This window comes from Monodelphis domestica, chromosome 3 (genome assembly GCF_027887165.1).
Source record: "Monodelphis domestica isolate mMonDom1 chromosome 3, mMonDom1.pri, whole genome shotgun sequence".
Classification (NCBI taxonomy): domain Eukaryota; kingdom Metazoa; phylum Chordata; class Mammalia; order Didelphimorphia; family Didelphidae; genus Monodelphis; species Monodelphis domestica.
This window is the reverse complement of record NC_077229.1, coordinates 416,001,414-416,024,187: the sequence shown is the minus strand read 5'-3', so window position 1 is coordinate 416,024,187 and position 22,774 is coordinate 416,001,414. Positions and strand designations below refer to the sequence as shown.

Genomic DNA, 22,774 nt, shown 5'->3' with positions numbered 1-22,774 from the left:
ACAAATTCAAATTCAAATAAAACAGTAATTGGGGGGTTTGGGGATGAAAGCTTGGAAGGAGTCAATGGTGTGATGCAGAAATCAAGAAAAACTAATGGAATATTAGGGAAGCAAGTTTGTAGAAGGAAGAAGTAAATTATTTCATTGTATCCTACCCTAGGCAGACCACATCTTGAGTACAATACTCAATTCAAGAAACCGATTGCATTGACAAACTGGAGTACATCCAGAGACAAGTCCTTAAGAGATCAGAGATTAAATAAAATGATCCACTGGAGATACTGAGGAATACTTAGGCTAGAGAAAAAAAGACCTAGTGGGGATTTGATGTGTACAGAAAGATTGTCATGTGAAAAAGAGATCCATCTTGTTTCTACTTGAACCAAGAGATCAGAACAAAGGACAACAATTTACTGAGTTGCAGAGAGGCTGATTTTGACTTGATAAAAGGAAAAACTTCCTAAAATTAGATCTGTCCAAAAGTGAAATGGGCTGCCTTTGGAGGCAGTGGTTTCCATGTCCATTGGGGTCTCTAAAAAGATGATAAAATGACCAGATCTTATAGACATTGTAGAGAAGATTCGTATTCAGGTATGAATAGAATGAAAAGGGCTCAGAACTTACTTCTGATGACTGTACCCCTTGTGCCTTGCACTCAGTAGTGTATATATTGTTGGTTGATTCAATTGGGGATGAATTATATTGCATTTGGATGAGATATGATTTTCAAAAAAGGAATAACTATTTGAAGTTTAATCTTGGGAATTATATCAAAACAGAAGGTGAGTATTAAGTCCTGAAACTAATTTTTCTTTTGTCCAGATCATCAAATGGCCCAAAAGCCAATTTCTAAAGAGCAATTTCAAATTAATTTTGAGCATCACTGCCTATTATAATAGTTTAGAGGAAGCAACACTGTTAGGAGTACAACTTTTGAAACATTTGTCAGAACATCAGTCCCAGGACTTCCTAGCCACAATTTACATGTGAATAAGTGCCAAAATGTCAAATGTAGGGGGAAAAAAGCCTTGAATAAAAAAAAAATCAATACGACATCAGAATTATCCCTAAGCTTTCTCTTCTCAAGGTTAAATAAACCTGCAATTTCAACTTTTTTATTAATTTCAACCTCTATTGTATTAAATGTTCTAGAATTAATAGCACAAAAGATGTAGCCAGTTTGAATTTCTCAGTGGTGTTGTGGAAATATCACTGGATTTTAAGTCAGAAGACATGAGTTTGAATCCTAGTTTTCCCACTGGCTGACTACTTGTTTGACTTTGAATCATTTACTTCAACATTTGGGATTTTAACTTCCTCATTTGTAAAATAAAGAGGTTGAGTGAGATGGCCTTTAAGCATCCTCCTCTCTCTAAATCTAAGCTCCCATGATTCTAAGTAACAGCACTAACAAAGTATATTGAGAGAAAGAACAGAGTTATTATGATTCTTTTGGAAAGTGCCACAATTTAGCCATACTGTCTTGGACAGCCGTCTGGAAGCCCAAGCTCTATCTTGACTTTATTGGGCCTTGTTTAGGTTTTTATTATATGAGTATGAGGCTATGAGTAATGGCAGGTGTAAGTTTTTCCAGTGTTGGCCCAGAATGTGGAGGGCTAAGGGACCTTTAAAAGTTTGCTATTGGGGTAAAATAAGTATATTAAAAAATCACTCTGGTCCCACATACCCTTGGGCACCTATTGAGAATTTGTCTATAACAGAGACTTTGGTACATTCTTTCAGGTTTGTGGAAGGTATGAGATTAGGTAAAAACTATGTATAGGGTTAATAAAGACATACCTACACACACATAAACAAACTAAAACACTTCCCATTATCAGGGAAGCATCAGAAAATTTGTGGTGGAGGGTGTTTGCAGACTTTTCAAAGCAACACAGTCTGTAAGCCCAAGCAAGCAGATGGCTAGAAGGAATTTTTTCTGGGCCTGGCAAGCTGTTAAGCTTGGACTTAATTGGACTCATTGTAGAAGCCCCCTGACACTTATTGATTCAAATCAGTGCAAATCAAATGATGAAACATTTATTAAGTACTTCCTTTGTGCAACCAAACTATTCCTGACCTAAAGTAGCTTACAGTCCACCAGAAAGGCAAGCATAACATATACACAGAAGTAGAAAGGAAACTGAGGGAGAGGACAATAACAAAGAGACGCAGGAGCCTCATGGAAGAGGTGGCTTCTGAGTGGAACCCTGAAGTTCCACTGATAACATTTCAGCCAAAAATGGGAAAGGGAGGAGATGTTGCAATCTAGGAATGGAGGACTAGGGCTTGCGCAGAAGCACAGTCAGGAGACAACAGTATGGCTGACAGGTAGTTCATGAAGGGGAGTAATGTGAAACAAGATAAGAAAGGTAGGCTTCTTTTCTGCAAGCAATCAGGTAGCATGAGGGAGTACGTGAACAGGGTCCAAAAATGATGGTGCTTGATTATTTGAGGGATAAGACTCCTTAAAACTGAAGTAGGTAATGGGAAACCCCCAACCAAAAAGAGCAGGAATAGGATATGTTCCCCAGCACTCTGACAGCCAAGGGTGAAGCGAATGTTGCCAGTGGCCTTATAAATGGGAGAGTTCTACATCTGATTCTTCTGTTGTGACATATCTTTCCATACTGCTTTTCAGATTTATACTTAATTAATCTTTGTGTTTCCTCATATCTATCTCTGGTCTTGTCATAATTCAGGAACTTCAAAACATGTTCGATGGTCAGATTTAAAAAATATGTTTTCTTCACTAAGACTAATTCTTGAGGGCAGCTAAGTGGCTCAATGCATGCAGAACCAGGCCAGGAGATAGGAGGTCCTGTGTTTAAATCCAGTCTTAGATGCTTCCTAGCTCTGTGACCCTGGGCAAGTCACTTAACCCGAACTGCCTAGCCTTAACTGCTTTTCTATCTTGGAATCAGTACGCAGCATTGATTCTAAGACAGAAGGTCTTAAAAAAAAAGACTAACTCTTGCAAAAGTCTGTAAAGCAGAAAATGCTACTTAATACAAAATATCAAAAACTTGGCTATGTCACTGATTCAGTGACAAAGGAAAGTCTAAGTGACAAGATGTATAGAATTATAGGCAAAATTACATAGGACTCATATTTTGGGATAGAAACAAAAGATGCTTTATGAAATCATATAGTCATAGAATTTTAGAACAAGAAGAAAACTTAGGGTTGTATACCCAATGGAACATATGATGCTTTTGGAGTAAGAGGGCTGGTTTCAAATCTTGGCTCTGCTACTTTTCCATTGTGTGACCATGGGCAAAGCAAATGTCTCTGGATTTCAGTTTCATCATCTACAAAATGAGAAGATTAGATAGAGAATCTCTGAGGTCTCTGCCAGCTCTAAATTTAAGTCTTGAAGGCTGTATGTAATATATAGCATTAATGAGTGCAGACCAAAGCATATTAAAATGTGATTGGGAAATATTTAATGAAATAAACAACAACAAAATAAGATAATGTTGATGTGTGCTTTTCGATTTGAAGTTAATATCATTGTTTTAACACAATTCACAAATTTACATGGGAGAAAACTGTAGCCAAAGTACTTGCCTAAAATTTCACAGAAAGTCACTAGTAGAATTAAAAAAAAAAAAAGAATACATGACTTTTTTTGACTGATAGTTTGCTGTTCTTTTCCCAACAACACAGACATGCAGAGGGGTTCTAGGACTCAAAAAGTCCCTGGGAGAGTAGAAGACTGGTACATTACACTATCACACAATGGGACCTTGGAGTGGGCTGCTTGATGATCACAGAGGCAGAAAGCTCAGGCAAGCCTATGACCATTAGCAATGGTTCCTTTAGGGCTTTCTGCTTGATTAAAGTATTTGAAATAAAATGTAACAGAGGGAGCAAGCGGATGCTGGAATGGAAGTGTGAGCTCTTGAAGAGCCAATCTTTAGATGAGAAATTGGTTGCACTTTCACAGCCATGGGGGAGCATTACATTAATGTGGATTCATGACAGCTATCTTTCCTGTCTTCAGCTAAATCTCCTTACAGATGGACAACAGATCATCATCACTCGGCATTTTGGGAAATGAAAAAATGCATTTTTGCCTGATTAAGAACCTTCAAAAGCTACCCAGGGTGTTAGGGCTAAAGTTTTCAACTTCCCAATGATCTTTAGCACTATATTAATGTAAATGGGGGTGGAGCTAAGATTAGCACTATGGTAAATGGAGTACAGAGTTGCTGTCTCGCTCAAATCCTGCTCTTGATGCAGACAGCTATAGGGGACATCAGAAATTGTATTGAAATGTTAATAAAATGACTTACAAGTTTATATTTTGTATCCTTGAAAATACTACAAATTTCTGTAGAGACAGAACTGTGCATCATACCCACACCTACAATAAGAGATCAACTGAATGGTTAGCACACCTTGGGAGATGGAAATACCCTGGAAGTAGTATCTCAAGATTTTCTTTACTGCAGGAGAATTTAGTTAAGACTAAGGATACTTCACCCAAGTGGCAGACTCTCTGGGAAACACCTGCAGAATTTCTCTTTCCATAAGTAAATGCCAGTACTAATAAAACGTATCTAATAAAAATATTGCCAAGGTGGGAACTAAATGATTGCATTACTTCCTAGTGAAAACATGGTTTCCTTAAGAGAGAGTTGTTAATTATAAATCAACTGCAGCAAAATCACCCTTGTGGTTTACATATCCTTGTTACTTTGACCACCAGAAATGGGTAAACAAATTGATGCCAGGTGAAGGGCACATGTGTGTAAATATATGAAATTATGGAACAGATTGATAGTAACTGAGCTTTAAAGAATTTTAGATGCTTCTCCATGGTAAAGAAAACAAATGACCTATTTGTCCTAGGAGATAGAGAGTAGCATAGAGGAGAATAGGAGACTCCTAAGTATTCCTTAAGCAACATGCCAGTTGGGGCCACTTTGGAGGGAAAATGTAATACTCACTATTCATGTTCCCATGACCTCATGCAAAAAAAAAAGATGTCTGTGCATACCAAAGACACATCATCTAGGTATAACTTCTAGACTTAAAAAAAATCAGCCCTAAATAATATACTGAATCAGCAGCTGCTGACTTGTATGATAATGACATTAGTCAATGAACTACTGAACCTGCTGGCTGCTTTCTACATGGCATCCAACTTCTCACTTTGTGACTACTTCACACTTTCTTACATGTCACCCTTTATGGCTTTGATAAAATGGCTGCATGCTACCATGTATCATTGCAACTATGGATACTCTATTATGTTACTTTTCTTTTAATGAAAAAGGAGTTTGATTTTTTCATATTCTTATTCTCATCTTTTTTAACCCTTATCTTCCATCTTAGCATCAATACTATGCATTAGTTCTAAGGCAAAAGAGTGGTAAGGGCTAGGCAATGAGAGTTAAGTGACTAGCCCAGGGTCACACAGCTAGGAAGTATCTGAAACCACATTTGAACCCAGGACTTCCCATCTCAATCCATTGAGCTAGCCAGTTCCCTCTTCTTTTTCTTATCTTTATTTATATTCTTTCTCTTATATTTTGAATTCACTTTTCAACTAGGAGGTTATCTATTGAACAATATTGTGCACACAGGAGACATCCAATAGATGTTCTTTGATTGATCGATGAATTTTTCTAGTTTCTAAATGCCAGTGAACATGTCAAAATCTATAGGATATAGTATGGAAAAAATCATATGCTTTGTCAAGGGATACACACATATCAACATACACAAAGCACACATATACACACAACCTATAGCAATTTCATGGTGGTTCAAGTTATACATTTAAAATTGCAATTATTTTATTTGGGGTCTGGCACAGAATTTAGACTTGCAAATGGACTTTCCTTCCTAAAATGAAAATATTAACATTAACTGATTTCTCCACAGTTACTACTAACATTAATGGTGATAGGACTTGAATTGCTCTAATTCTGAATCTTCATTATCAGCACTATATTCCACTTCATTTCATTCCTCAAATGTAGCTCATCTCATTGCCTTTTGGTTCATATAAAAACCTTATCATTTGATTTCAGAGCTCACTGATCCCCATGCAAACTGAAGGAGTGGATGCTTTGCATGTCAGCTATACAAGTTTGGAAAGAAGAAAAGTAGAATCGATGACATGTGAAAAAATCTTCCAATGACACTAGTATAAAAGAACTTTAATGGAACAAAGGTTCATAAGTCATAGGATTATAGATTTAAAGTTGAAAGGGAACTCAGAAAAGGAAGAAAGGAAAAGATAAAGAACAGAAAACGTTTATCTATCATCTAAGGTTTAGGAGAGGATCCTTCTAGAGGCAAGAGGACTGTCCAGATGAACTTTGTGATTCCAGAGTTAGCTAACTACTATATAGCCTTAAGATAATCCTTTTAGTTTTTGCAAAACACTGGGAACACCACCAGTCCTTTATTGATTGAGGAAATAAGTTAAAAGATCAAATTGTCTCTTTCTTAAAGAAGGAAATAAAGGCTGAGGCTAGTGAGTGGCATAAGTTTAGTAGTCCTATGCTACAGTAGAGCTAATAAGCTAAATGGGTGCCTGAATCAAATCCAACATGATTATGGGGAAACTCTAGGAGTAGGGGAATACTAGGCTACTGTAGGAAAGGATTTCTAGCAGGGTAAAGCAATGCAGACTGACAGCCTGGGATGGTGCAAGATCAAGATTCCACAGGGCCAGATTCTCACAAACTCAAGATGGTTGGGTCAAACAGCAGACTCAAGTTGTAGTGTCCTCACAAGGTCCAAAAAGGGAGAAGGTTCTCACCATTCACAATGTTCACCAATGTGAAGGGAAACACTCACTCAACCTTATTGATAATCCAAAGTCCTTCGCAGAGCCCTGATATATATTTTATTAGTGTTAGTTTCTGTTACCCTTCCCTGAAACCTTTCCCTAAAACTTTCCCTCTAACAGTTTTTAATATAACACTACCCAGAGAGGCAAATTGGTCCAGGACAGAAAAGTGTTAGATTAAAGCTTTCATACCAATTAGCTGTGAAACTAGATATTTAAGTGGCTACTATAGCTCCAGTCAGGTCAAGATAGATCACTGTTGAAAGAACAATATCCTTACAAGTAAATATGGGCAGCTCAATAAGCATAAAGAATGGAATCTTTTTAAAGGATTCTATTAGCTAGTCATTTAAAAACATGCTAAATAGACTGGGCATTTTCATATTGCCCCTTGCCTACAATTCTCTCCCTTTTCATTTTTGCCTCATGGCTTCCCTATTTTCCTTCAAATTCTAGCTATACTTCCACCCAGCTACAATTTCATCTTGCAAAAGAAGTCTATCCTGATCTCCCTTAATGCTGGTAACTTTCCTCAGCTGATTATCTCCAATTCATCCTGAATAGCTTGTCCATACACATTTGTTTGTTGTTGTCATAATTTGAATCCCTAATACTTAACACAGTGTTGAGCACATAGTGGCATTTAATAAATGATTTTATAACATGGCTATATCATCATTTGCTGAGTGGCCTTGGGTCAATGACTGAAACATTTCTCACTCCTTACTTCCTGTGACATCATTAAGTTTTAACTTCTAAAGAAAACAGATAATACTATGTCTGTGCCTGAAATCTATAGAAGAAATATAACTGAATATAGCCAACAAGTTAAAAAGAAGAGAATTCAAGTGAATACAGAAGCATGAATATACTTATATAAACTAATCAAAAGTAAAATAAGCAAAACAAGGAATAAAATATACACAATTACTACAATAATATAATTTTATATAATATATTGCTCTATGACTATAATAAAATAAATATGAGGAACCATGAGGACAAACTGATCCAAACTGAATGCTGTGCAATTATAAAGACTATATTTGGCTCCAAAGAAAAGATATGAGAGTTCCTGAGATGGAGGAGTAAATAGAACAGCAGCTCTATTTCACCATGAGAATCCTCTCTGACCAAGATTAATATATCACCACAAAACTTATACAGGGGTAAAAGAACCAAAAAGGAAACAGAGTGAAGCAACTTTCAAGAAAAGAAAACCCCCAAAGGTAGGCAGACAACATCTGGGGCAGCACTGGGGTTAGAGGAGAGCAGAGCCAGGAAAGGGTTATAGAAAAGAGTGAAGAGCAAGCCAAGAACAAGCCACACACCCTTTCCCCCCACCCCACATTTGCTATCACGATGTTCTGAAATTAATACCAAATTAACATGCAGACCCTGAGATCCTTCCTGGGCAAATAGTGGTTCAAGTCAACCCATACCCCATGAAATTTCAAACCTGTGAAGAAGTCTGGAGTCCTAGCCCAGGGCAATCTGGGCTACAGGGGGATGATCTTGGTGGGCCCAGAGTGAAGCCAGGAATTTCAGTCTGGTCTTCAGATGAGGACATAATCCACAGTTTGGGGTGAGGATATAGTTCACAGGGAAAGACATTCCCTGCCCCATATTTTTGCCCCAAACTAAGGGCAGAGCTCTAGGAAAGGGCAATCAAGGGTGTGCCTGATTGGATCAAGAACACACTGAGACTAAAAACTTGAGCCTAAGCCTGGGGCTAGAATTTAATCAGCCCCTGACCTGATCAAGTTCAGAGTGAGATCAAAAGCATATACCCAAGCCTTAGAAAATTCTTTAAGCTAATAGCATGTCAAGGGTCAATTGAATCAGGAGGGGGAAGGGCTCTCAGAGCTCTCAGTTCTCAGCCCTTAGACCATCTGGTAAACTATTAACAATACAGAAAATAAGCTGAGAATAATATCAAGGAAGTACTGAAGTTCAAGAGGGTACCCCAACTTCCCAGAAAACAGAGACTAGATATAATTAGATAGATAGGAAAAATGAGAAAACAACAAAAAAAGCACCAACTCTAAAGAATTTTTATGGAGACAAAGAGCAATATGCGGACATGGAAGGGAACAGTGAGAGCAAAGGAAACACACACAAAGTCCAAAAGAAAACTACGGATTGGACAAAGAGTATAGAAGAGCTCAAAAAAGACTTCAAAAAACAATTAAGAGAGGCAGAGGGAAAGTAGGGAAGAGAAGTGAAAATGATATAAGAAGAAATGGGCCAATTGAAAATGGAGAACCAAAAACAGACAGAAGAAAATCAGTCCTTAAAAATGGTTAGAATTGACCAACTAGAAACTGATGATTTAATGAGAAATCAAGAAACAATTAAACAGAATCAAAGGAATGGAAAAAAAAAACAGGAAAACATGAAATATCTTATTGAAAAATCAAATGACCTAGAAAATAGATCTAGGAGAGGCAATCTGAGAATTATTAGACTACCAGAAAGTCATGATCAATAAAAAACCTTGGATATCACATTACAAGAAATTATTAAAGATAACTGCCCAGAGATCCTCAAACAAGAAAATAAATTGAAATTGAAAGAATTCATAGATTGCCTCCAGAAAGAAATCCTCAAATGATAACTTCCAGGTCTGTAATAACTAAAATCAAGAGCCACCAAGCCAAGGAGAATACATTGTAAATAACCAGAAATGAACCATTCAAACACAATGGAGCCATAATCAGGATCACACAGGACCTAGAGGCTTCTACATTAAAGGATTAAAAGGCATGGAATATGATATCCAGAAAGGCAAAAGATTTGGGTTTACAACCCAGAGTCACCTATCCAGCAAAACAGCATATTCTTTCGGAAGAAAAAAGGGTCATTCAAAAAGATAGACGATTTCCAAGCATTTCTGAGGAATAATCCAGACCTAAACAAACATGAGACACAAGAGAATCTCAGAAAGGTAAATGAGAAAAATTTAAGGGACTCGTTCATTAAGGTCTAAATGTTTATATGTCTATATGGAAAGAGGATTCCTACAATTCTCAAAAATTACTATTAGTAATAGAAAAAATAGAAGGAATTTACTGAGAAAGAGGGGGAGAAGTAAGCTGATTATGACGATATGATGTATATGATGATCATGATGATATGATATATATGTAAATGTGATGATATGAAATGATATATATATATATGATATATGTATGCATATGAATTATATGTAAAAATCAAAAAAGGGCTGAAAGAGAGGATTGCACTGAGAGAAAAGGGAAGGGAGAGATAGAATAGGGTTAATTATATAACCTAAAGGGGTATGAAAAATCCTTACAGAGAGAGGATAAGGATGGTGACAGGGAATACTTAAACTTTACTCTCATTTTAACTGATTCAGAGAGGGAAAAACAAGGATACTCAGTGTGGTTTAAAATTCTATCACCCTACAGAGAAGTAGAAGGGGAATAAGACAAAGAAAGGGGGAAGTAATTAAAAAGGGGGTAAGGGGGGGTGACAAAAAGCAAAATACTGGTAAAGAGGATACATGTATAACCCAGTGGAATTGCTTGTCAGCTCTTGGAGTGCGGAAGGAAGAAGGGTAGGAAAAATCATGAATTATATAACTATGGAAAAGTATTCTAAATAAATTTTTAAAAAGAAAAGAAAAGATATGAGATATGCATGTGCACACATGCACAGACACACCCCTTTTGGCAGAGGTGAAGTGTTATAGATGTGGGAAACTTCAGATTGTTTCAAACTTTTTTGATGTATACACATATTTGAATTATTTTTCCCCCTTTTCTTACTCACCTCTTATAGGTGGAAGAACATACTGGAAAATGTAGGCAATATAAAGATAAAATATATCAAAAATTTTTATTTTTTTAATTGCAAGACAATCTCTGTCAAGACAAAGGCCTTTGAGCTCAAACTCTATGAATATGTGTTGAAGGTACTGGGGTTATTTGTTCTGAAGAGCTGAAACCATTGGAAGTAGGGGAGCACAATCATTTCCTGCAAGTATCTGAGGGAATATCATGCAGATGAGGGACAGAGTTTATTCTGCTTATACCCAAAGGGAGCAATGAGAGGAAACCACAGTGAGGCAAAATTCAGCTTCATGTAAGTGTAATTTTTTTTTAATAATTAGAACTGTCCATCAGTATAATAGGTTTCCCAGAAAGGTGGTAGATTTCCTCTCACTGGAGTTATCAAGAAGAAGCCAAGTGGTCAATTGCTGGGTATGTTGTAAAGTAAAATTTTGTTCAGGTTTTGGTTGGTTCCAAGTATTCTTGAGGAATAAGCCAGACGTAAATAAACATGAGATGGAGCTGCTTAGCTGAAAAACTTAAGCTTCACATGAGTTTCCTTGTTCTTCCTTAACCCTCTTCTATATGGCAGCCAAACTGTGAGTTTAAGTTCTGGATGGAGTCATGTAATTCTCAGAAAAGTCCAAATCATCAATAAGAGCAATGGGGAGGCTAGAGCTGATTCACAGAAACCAAGACAACAGGTAAGAATTTGTGTAATCCAGGAGATGACAAAGTCCAATGGGCTTTGATGTATCACACATTCAAGAAGGGAGATTTACCTGTTTGCATTCAAACCAGTGACTCAGGTAATAAAGAAGAGGCTTCTCTTGATCTGTGATGACAGGATGTTAAGAATTTTTAGGGAAAACAAAAGAGTCTTACCTATGTTATTATCCATTCTCAAAAAGTCTTAAGCTTCTCGACTCCAAACTCAGAACTCTAATATTTTCGGGAGAAGCATCTTCTTTGATGGGTATAGCGGCACCCAGAAAATGTTACCAAACCAGACAATCATTATATTGATCCTGTTCCCCAAGGCTGAGAAACAGGTTCTGACCTATCAAAGTTGTCACAGTAAAATGATATAGCTAAAAGGTTATGATGGAAGAAAGTAAAAACATTGCAATCTTCAGGCAGTGACAGATGTTAAGAAAGAAATTGTATGAGATAAGCTCAGATTGTGTCCCTGCAACTGGAAAAAAAAAAAGATCTTTTTAAGAGACTTGGAAATGGTTTGGTAGTTTTTTCCCCTACAGAAAGTATTAGAGTTTTGGTTTGGGTAACCCCACCACTCGTAGAAAATATTAGACTGTGGGTTATGTTTTGAGATTGTTGTACATGTTAGTAGGCGAGCTTCATGAAACAACTAGGCAGATGAGACCACAATATTTGTTAAATGTTTTTAATGCCTAACATTATAGTGTTGAGATTAATACTCTAATCTTTATTCAACAATACCCACTATAGATTCTTCTAGTGTTAGGAATAGAAAGCCTACATTTATTTCAGAAATTCTAAGATGAATCTGATTTTGCAAGTTCTCACACCCCAAACCACTAATTCATCCCACAGTCATTTATTGAGAACCTATTGTATACACAGCAGTTTTAAATAATAGCTATATTTCTATTTTGGCTCTATTTAACTCAGCACTCTCTGTAGACAGACCACAAATAGTCACTTCTTGAATGAAAAACATGGGGATTTAGAGCAACAGATGTCCTACATTCTTAAAGAGGAAAGGTCATGCAAATTCGACTTTTTTTGCCCTCTCTTCGTATCCACTCTAAAAAAAATAATTATTGCTTTAGACAGAACTCTCTCAATTGGATAATATTTGCATATTTAAATAGGCAATATTCAGGTGAGTAGCAGACTGATTTTAACAATAGATTTCTTTACCCAAAAAGGGAACTTAGAAAACTTAGATCAGCAAATAATTCTTTCTTGCTATTTGTCCCTTATAATTCTTTTTTCTCATAAGGAGATAAGAATATATATTCTCCAAGAAATATCAATCAAAAGGTGTTTTAGATTTGAAATTAGAGGGATATAGATACATAGCCATGTCACAATGGTGTGCTGGTAATTGCTTCTCAACTGTCCCTGTGGGGGGGGGGGGAATCTACATGACACATTTTAAATTTTTAGTTTTAGTAGTAATATTTTCTCTTTATTATGCTTAGACAGTCAACAAAACAATAAATCAAGCCATGATTTGTAGTGTTTACTGATTTCTAAGATAGAAATACTCACAGTGTAAATTTAGCAATTAGGGCTCAGGATTCAAGCTGGTTCCAGCATATCCCTATCAGTCTACATACATTTTCTATACATACATAAACCTATACATGTATATAGTTATGAACAAATTTCCATAGTTCTATGAAAAGTAGCAATTAAAAGAAATGGTAGGTACAAAGATTTCAAATTTATTTGAATTATGCATGATAAATATTATCCCTGGCATTTGTCTTAGAGTATTCCTTTAAATACCTGACAGGTTCAGGGTTCTTAACACTACTTATGAAAAGAAAAGAGATCAAAGATCGAAGCCAAAGGTTCTGGACTCAGAATTCACAGGGATTTTGGAAGGCACAAAGTGAGAAGGATGGCTAGGGCTAGAACAAAGGATAATGCCATTATGTGCTGGCAGCCAGGGCTTTAAGAAAAGGTTTCTATCTTTGTTTATTGCTCTTTGCCCAGTCAGTTTTGGGGAAGATTCCTGGACACCCCCATGGGACATAGATGGATAGGGACTATATGGCAGGGAAAACTGGGGCATAGTGAGGGGGTATTTTTAGAATTATTAAGAGAGGGAGAACACTTTTTAAAAAAAAAAAGGAAAAATGCTAAAGCATAATGGTAGAATGACCAGCCCCAAATCACATAACCAAGAATAGGCAGATTTGAATCTAGAATTGAGTAAAGTTGGGTAAAGCATCTATAAAAGAGAAGAAGGCAAAAGATAAGGAAAAAGAGGTGATCTGCAAAGGAATTAAGACATTCTAGACCTTTATATAAGAAGCACATCTATCTTCCTTTTTCCATACAAGTCCCAAGACATATAAAAGCTTGCCAAATTCCTTAGAATAGTAATGACTTTTATCTCAATATAAAGGAAGGAAGGAAGGAAGGAAGGAAGGAAGGAAGGAAGGAAGGAAGGAAGGAAGGAAGGAAGGAAGGAAGGAAGGAAGGAAGGAAGGAAGGAAGGAAGGAAGGAAGAAGCGAATGCCTATTTTTTTTAAACTTTCAGCCAAAATGATTATCCAGAATCTATTCCTCCATTTTATTAGTGAGGAGAAGCATAATGATGGAGGAGTGAGAAGTGGGACTGATCTTTTCTCCTTTACATATGTCCAAAGAATTGAAAACAAAATGAGATTCAGGGGGTTCTCTGAAACATTGGTGAACATATGCTCTGGGGTGATCAGTGAATGAGGACTTGGTTCACTGAGTAAAAAGGCCAGAAGAAGTGGTAAGGGGAGGTGTTTAGCTTTTGAAATGGACAAATTTTTCCACCTGTGCCTTTAAAAAATGAATTAGAATGTCACTGCTTGTGCTTTGAGATGGCCATCAGAATACTGGCTTACATTGCTAAGCAGGGAATGGACTAGATTTTGCTGCCTAGAGGAATTTTCCTCCCTCCAAAAGTGAAGTGTGTTTAGCTGTGCTCTGTTTGCAAGTTACGTGTTTATTTTGAGCCAATAAGTGTTCTGTACTGGAAATAAAAGGATCTGAAAACCTTATACTCTCATTGTCTCCTAATGCTATCTGAAGATGTAAGTGTAAACACAGAGACAAACACAGACAGGGCACTGAAGCCCAGTTGGCAATAAATTTGACTCTACACTTTTAAACCTGAGAGTCATCAAAGATTAGCAGAAAAATCATGACTATTTTCCTTAAGAGGCTACAACAGTAACAGGCTTCAAGAAAAAATCCCTCTAAATGCAAGTGACAACTGGGGACTATGTGAAGGCTTACAGGCCCAATTACAGTTATCATGGTGAGAGACCCATGGTAAACTCCTTCCTGAAAGGCAGTGACAATTCCTGGAAGGGAACATGTTGGTGAATTATTATAGACACCCAGTTATGTGGAGTTCCAGTTTATCTAGAACCTAAAGAGAGAAAAAAAATAAGGCAGTCAACTTTCTTATGATACAAGACCCATTCAAGAGCTGAGAGGACAATGTTGGCTTGAGACATCTGGGTCTTTCTGATTTGAGAATCACTTTACAGAAGTGTCTTTGATCTGAGCATTCCCTCCTCAGCACAATATTCTCAAGGCTTTTTTGGTCTCTGTAACTTAAGCCTGGAGGGGGAATAATTGCCCATTTATTGCTTTGTAGCAATGACATAATGGCATAAGAAATGCACAATTGAGTTACACCAGTGACAAAGACAGGCCAAAACACAGTGAGCATCTCCCGCATCCCCTTTATAGCCTCAAAATACCCATAACATCCCTAATTTCCTTTTCATGATTTCAAAGTGGTTGGGGAATACCTTAATCAACCTAACTTCCCTTAATTACTTGACTCAGATCTATCATCCCAAATTCATTCAATAATTGCAATCTAACTCAGTCTCCTTTTTCTGTCTCTGACTCTCTGTCTCTATCTTTCTCTCTGTCTCTCTGTCTGTCTGTCTCTCTCTCTCTCTCTCTCCTCACACACACACACACACACACACACACACACACACACACACACACACACACTCTAGGCTAATGTTTTGTTTTGTTTTGTTTTGTTTTGAATTCTTCACTGCCTCTTCCAAACCCTCCTCCTATCAAAATAACTCAAAAGCTTCTCCTCTTATGAGGCTTATTCCCTCAAGATAGATTACCTCCATATCATGACAGCTGTCAACTACAGACACTTTGGCTATTATCCCCTCCTTTTTCAAGATGTATAATACTTTGCTCACAGTCTTCCTCTCCACCCCAATTCTTGCTCTTATAATTGAAGGATTCAAATTTCTGGCTGATTCCCTTTTCAGATACCATTTTCCTTACTTTCATTAACCTCTTCAGCTCCTATAATCTGTATCTTCACTCTGCCCTAAGCTAAATGCAAGTACAATTTTACCCTTAAACTAATCATTTATCACAAAGGTTCCAACTCTACAAACCAAAAGTGTGAAATTTCTTCATCTGACCATAACTTCCTGTCTTTCTACCTCTCTTTGGGTTCCACCCTTCTCAACCTTTACTTTAGTCAATCCACCACGTCTTGATTTCCTAGGCAAACAGCCCCTTTAATCTCTGTAAAATCCTGACACTTTAAATGTACATTGTCCTCTACCCTTGAACTCAATGTCCCTTCGTCCTTCTAATATTCCATTCTTTACCCTGGATTATAATCCTGGATTTCCATTATCAGACTTCTCTGCTTCTGTTCTTGTGCTATCAACCATCTTCAGAGGAAGTCATAATACAATGGTATCTATAGCAATTTGGATTAGCTACAAATTTATGTAATCCCTCTCATTAAGAATTTGTTTCATCTTAACTGAAAAAAATCAAGGCAACCTTTTCTGAGCTATCTCTTCTTGATTTCATCTTTCACATTACTCCAATATTATCCTTATGTCTGGTCCTCATCTCTCCAGTGATTTGTAGTCCTGTTTGCTGAGCATCTTCATCTGAAATTCCCATAGGAATCTAAAGCTCAGTATGTCCAAAACAGATTTAATTACCTGTTTCCCTCATGTTCCCCTACATTTGACTCTTCAACTTTTCCTTTTCTATTCAAGGCACCACCATTCCAGTCATCTAGTCTCTCAAATTAGGAGTTCCCTTAATTCTTCACTCTCAGTCATACCCCATATACAATCAGTTGCCAAGTCTTATTGATTCTGCCTCCACAATCTCCTCCCCATTTACATGGAGGCCTTTATCACCTCTATCCTGGATTATGTCAATAGTTTCCTAATTGGTCTCTTTGCCTCTACTCTCTCTTCGCTCATTCATCCTTCATAGAACCTCAAAAGTGATAATGTACATGTCTGATTACATTAGTCCCCTGTTCTAGAAGGCTTCAGTGAATCCCTTGTGCTGAAAGGATTCAAAAACCTCGGTTTGTCTTTTAAAACTTTAATCTTCTTGTTCCATCCTACCTTTCCAGGTGAATTAAACATTATCCCCAGATTCTCATATTTACATATTTTATGTACCAACCAACCTGTAGTATTTGGTGTTACAGGAGCATGATATTCTCTCTCCTATCTCAGGCCCTCAATGTAGGTTTGTCCTTATGCCTAGTATTCTCTCCCTCTTCACCACCGCCTCTTACAAACCTTAACTCCCTTCTTATCTATGGCTCAAGTGCCATTTCCTTCAGTAGGTAATTTCCAGTCTTAACGGTCAACATCCCATCCCATTATCTTAAAAAATTTAAAATATCCTGTACATAATTATTGGTGAATGCATGGAATGTATGGCAAGCCTCCTGAGAGCAGAGATTGTCTCAGTCTTATATCTATATATTCAGAACCAGCATAAAACAGGTAATTAACAAAGGCTTGTCAACTGATCTTTTCCAGCAATGGATGATTATGTCTATTTTGCTTCAATTCAATTCAACCAAGAGTTATTAAACATCCTCGATGTACAAAAATTTCTAAGCATCAGGGCTATAGTGACACTTACAAAAATAACCTTATTCTCAAAGATGTTGCCAGTTACTTACAAGATGTCGAAATATTACCAAGGACTCAGTGATCATTGAGGTCACCATTCCTCCATAAAGCCTTCTCTGACTATGTAACTTATAAATTACTGTCTAATATAACCAGTTTTCTCTTTGTGTACATAAGTCAAAGTCAACTTAAGGAAAAGAATATACCTTAAAACTCTATATCATTTGCTATTGCTGGCATGAGGTTTGGCCTACTAATTAGTGTATGCTAACTAAATAAATGAGATCTATTAAAAAAGGTTAAAATAAATATGGGAAATTCTTTATGATACAAAATTAAAAAAAAAAACACCATTCCAGAAGAATAGAGTTCCCACTAACTATGCTCATTTAAGAGAAGTCAGTGGTAATGATTAGAAAATGAATCTTGATAAAAATTTAGAAGGTGCAACTGAAAAATTACTAGGATATTTTATGAATTGAAATAAATCAATTTAAATAAGTAGATTCTCAGAAGTTTTAGTTGACTTTATTGGTAGACATTATAAATCTTTTCATAAAACATCTTTTAGAACTGTTGAAAAAATCTTGTTGGATAACAATGGGAAAGAAAAGACAAAAGAATATAAGTATGCTAATGACTCATCGAAAAAGCATATGTCAAATCCCATCAGAAAGATTACAGGAAAATTTAAAGGCACTAAATCTTCTGTGGGGTCAAGGGTTGACCCAATATTAACTTTTAGGCAGTATTTACAAAATGAACAATAGTATAAGATGACATATGAAAATTAGAGACGTTTTTGAACATCCAAACACTTGGAAATAAAGTAGTTTTAGTCCTAGCTATGACATCAATTAGATACCTGACAAATTATATAACATTTCTTGGACTCAGTTTCCCCCATTATAAAATAAGAATAATAAGCTCTGACTTTACCAACTAATAGTACTGTTTGAAGGAGTAAATTAGATAATTTCAGTGAAAGTACCTGAAGGAGATACTTGTTCCACAGTGTAGAATCTGACATAAAAGTAGTATAATTTGTTCATCCCCCTGAAGTTACCATGAGATCTGACATATTTCTCCAAATAACAGGAAGCAATCGCTTTGTGTTTGGGCGTAGGGTGGGGTAGCAGATGTTAGTCTATTGCATTTAGGTGAAGAATATATTGAAAAATCAATAATTACTATTAAAAATCATCTCGTGTAAGAATGCAGTATTCCATATATGAACTCATGCTTGTCTTTGAAAGTTCTCTCTCTCTTTTCATCTATCTATCTATCTATCTATCTGTCTGTCTGTCTGTCTATCTATATGTGCATATATATTCAATACAAACTATATGTGTTTATACCTATATATATATATATATATATAGGTATATAATTTGTGTATATTCATACGAAAAAGAAGGGGGAGGGCTATGGTTTTATATTTTCACCTGTGCAAAAGGAAGCTCGCAGAGAGTATTTGCTCACCCCTTCCTCTTCTCTCACTTTGCCCAAGGCATCCTTTCAAACAGCCGCCTGGCCAGAGATAATAGGTGGTCCATTTCCCTAACTAGAATCAGCAGCAAATCAACCATCTGCCACTGCAGGGGTCTGAGATTAACCCAGCCACTGGACCATGACTGCAAGGCATTTGCACATTTAGATTACAGAAATTTTAGTCTACCATTCAAAGGGGAGGGGGATAGAAAAAAAAAGGAAGGAAAGGCCCCCAGGCTCTTTTGGGTTAACCCTTCAGTGAGCATGGTCACCACCCAATAACCCCGCAGACCCAGTTTTCCTCATTATATATTGTTAAGAAGGAGAGTGGAAAGGGTGTTGTTCTGTTACTGATGAAAGAGAGAGAGAGAGTAAAAGACACACACACATATACACACCAGGGACTGCCTTCTAATGGTTAGCATCCTGGGTCAACAGACAGGATTTAGACTATAGTTTCTGCTTCCAAATCCATACTGGGGCCATAACCAAATTATTTGACATTCTCTTATCCCAAAACACACAACAAAGTCAATGCAACTTACCTGTGGTTGAAATCCTTTGAGGTCACTGGCTGTGAGGTCATTGGCTGCAAGAAGCTGTGGAAGGACAAAGAATTCTGTTTAAGTGATGTGATAAAAGGTTTTTTTGCATAGCATTCTCAGGAAATCTTGTCCTCACATCATACTCATGATACTGTAGCCTTGAAGTGAAAGTGCAGAAACTTCAAAGACACATTTGCTACCAATGATGTCATATGTCCCTAAAGCCTAGGAAGGATTCAGACTGCCAGTAGAGTAGACCTTAGAGGTAACTGAGACCTCATTTAACAGAGAAGAAAACTGAGGTCCAAAGAGTTTTCAGGGACTGTCCCAAAGTCAAAAACAATGATCAAGGCCAGAAGGAGAATTTGGATTCAGGTCCTTTGAGTCAAAAAGCAGGGTTGTTGTTTTCTTTCCCCCCAGGGAAACATAGTAGTTACTCTGATCACCTAACTTTTGGTCAAGCCACTCTCCATATGTCCTCTTTTCTTTGAACTTCTCTATCTCAATCCTACTCATTCTTCAAAACATAATTCAAATGACTATCCTCTCTCCAAAAACCTTCCACTACTACCTCAGGCCCCAGCAATCTTTTTTTCCCTCTGAATGCTAATAAGATGTGCTATTTGTGCTATTCAATTTCATACTTATCACATAATAATGACAGCATTAATAAAGCACCTTAAGGTTTGCAAAATGTATTACAAATATTATTTCATCTTATCCTCACAACAATAATAGCAAGTAGGTACTTTTATTATAGTCATTTTATAAATTAGGAAATTGAAGGAGTCAAAAGTGAAGTAACTTATCCATGGTGACAAAGCTTGTGTGACTTGAACTCAGGTTGTCCTGACTCTAAGTCCTGTACTCAACCTATTGTGCCTCCTACATTCCCTTATATTCCCTTTTGCTGTTACATAGTCACCTTGGAAAAAATCTTATACTCCTTTAAAGTAGACTAAAAATCCTTGGAGACCTATTAGATAGATAGATAGATAGATAGACAGATAGACAGGCAGATAGAGATAGACAGAGAGAAAGGCAGTGACAGACAGATATAGATAGATGGAATAGAGGAAGGAAGGAAGGAAGGAAGGAAGGAAGGAAGGAAGCAAGGAAGCAAGGAAGCAAGGAAGAATTATCATGTAGTTACTGTGTTGCAGATAATGTTAAGTGTTTTACAAATATTATATATACAGAGAGAGACAGAGACAGAGAGACAGAGACGGACAGAAAAAGAGAGGTTGTTGCAACCTCACAGTAATTCAAACATAGTAGATAATTTATTAGTTAATTGGTTGATTTGTTGATATGTTGATAAAATACCTGCAGTATGTGGCTTTAAAAAAAAGGCAAAAAATCAGAGCCAGTGGGGAGAAAAAGGGCAGATACTTATTTTGATTCCAGGAGTGTGACTGTTAGCTTTGTTAAGCCTGGAGAGAATCTGTGAAAAATAGGAAAGATTTCATGTTTGCTGTAACAATATTTTGTTTGGTTCAAGAAGGAGAGGGATTCATGCTGGGTATCAGTGCCTACAGCCATTTCAAAAGCTCAACTGGACTTTGCAGCTTCCCCCCAAAAAAGACATTGATGATGAGGCTTAAATGGTGTTAAAGCTGGGAAAGAACTTCAATCAGAAAGAAACAAAGGAGGGGAAGGGAAAGGAAAAGGATAAAGCATAAAGCATTTGTGTAGTATATACTACCTGGCAGGCAATGCTAAACACTCTACAAATATTATCTTATTTTAGAACTTCATAAGGAATGTAGGGGCCCCAAATCTCTCTTAGCGATTTGTCCTAGAGTTTGAATATAAAGGTCAGAAGACTTATTGTGGTGGGAAGGAGAGAGAGAGACAGAGAGAGAGAGAGAGAGAGAGAGAGAGAGAGAGAGAGAGAGAGAGAGAGAGAGGGAGAGGGAGGGAGGGAAGGAGGGAAGGAGAGGAAGGAAGAGGGAAGGAGGGAGGGAGGGAGAGAGCAAGAGAGAGAGAAAGAAAGAAAAAAGAAAGAAAGAGAGAGGGGGGAGGGAGGGAAGGGGAGAGAGAGAAAGAGAGAAAGAGAGAAAGAGAGAAAGAAAGGAAGGAAGGAAGGAAGGAAGGAAGGAAGGAAGGAAGGAAGGAAGGAAGGAAGGAAGGAAGGAAGAAAGAAAGGAAGGAAGGAAGGAAGGAAGGAAGGAAGGAAGGAAGGAAGGAAGGAAGGAAGGAAGGAAGGAAGGAAGGAAGGAAGGAAGGAAGGAAGGAAGGAAGGAAGAAAGAAAGAAAGAAAGAAAGAAAGAAAGAAAGAAAGAAAGAAAGAAAGAAAGAAAGAAAGAAAGAAAGAAAGAAAGAAAGAAAGAAAGAAAGAAAGAAAGAAAGAAAGAAAGAAAGAAAGAAAGAAAGAAAGAGGCAGGAAGGAAGGAAGGAAAGGAGGAAGGGAGGGAGGGAGGAAGGAAGGAAGGAAGGAGAAAGGGATGGAGGGGAAGCTAGAAAGACACCTTATAAGGGCTAGTTATATAACCTTTGATTCAAATTAAATAAAAATAAATGTTTATTGCACATGTATTATAGATAGGACATAATACCCACTTTCAGAAGATTATAATCTAGTTGGTGAGATAAAAGGAGTGCACACACACACAAAAATGATGTGACAGTATATTAGTATTATATGGTGCTAATAAAGAATCACTGAATCCTGGAAACACAAAAGGACCTTTAATATACTACAAAGTCAGGAATCTCTTCTATGATCTCCTTAATAGATTATTTTTGATAACATAGTTCATGTATCTAAATCTTATACCATTCCCTCCAACTAGAATGTAAACTTCTAAATATGTGTAATAAAGGTTTGAAAATTTACTGATATCCTTCAGAAGGATAAGCATTCCCTCCTAAGCCTGAGAGTGATTCCCTGCTTTTGAGACTTTTCAATCAGAAGACAGATTGGTGTTGAGTCCAGAAGATATTAAAGGGGAACAGACAGTCTTCAAGATACAGATTGAGAAGAAGTACAGCCTGTAAGAACAGAGCAGAGGCAGCATGGCAGGAAGAGGGAGAGGGGGTGAAGCTGTGTGGACTCTCCAACCCCACTGAGAACCTAACAAGCCAAGAGAAAAGAATTAGCACCACTGAAGGAACTAAAACGATAATCTAAAATGGAGAAATCCAAAGGAGAAATTAAAAAGAAGAATGAGCTTTGGCACAGAAAGGAGAGATTGAGGTGGCTCATTGAGCCCTATAACCATCTTGAAAAAGAAGAATCAGATTTAAGCTATTGGTTATATTCACCTTTTCAAAGACAGAAGGGAATCCTCCCTGCCCCAAAATGCACTATTTCTATAATTTCTCTTTCCCATGTCTGTTCAGTAACAGAATTTTAATATACTATGCTCACTTCTTTAACATCAATATTTCCTGTATCTTGCTTTTGTCTCAGAGGTTAGGGGTTAACTAGAGATAGAAAAAATTTAAATTGGGACAGAACACCAAAGTTCTCTCTGAATG

The 22,774-nt window shown here is 37.0% G+C and overlaps 1 protein-coding gene across 2 annotated transcripts in view; it reads right to left on the bottom strand.

Annotated features, from left to right (window-relative positions):
* The window catches only part of SETBP1 (SET binding protein 1), a 474,204-nt gene that overhangs the window by 232,833 nt on the left and 218,597 nt on the right, over window positions 1-22,774 (bottom strand). For both annotated transcript variants that reach the window (XM_056824366.1, XM_056824367.1), the window contains exon 3: window positions 19,292-19,345. In XM_056824366.1, coding sequence (XP_056680344.1) covers window positions 19,292-19,345 — 54 coding nt within the window. The remainder of the gene's footprint in view (window positions 1-19,291; window positions 19,346-22,774) is intronic.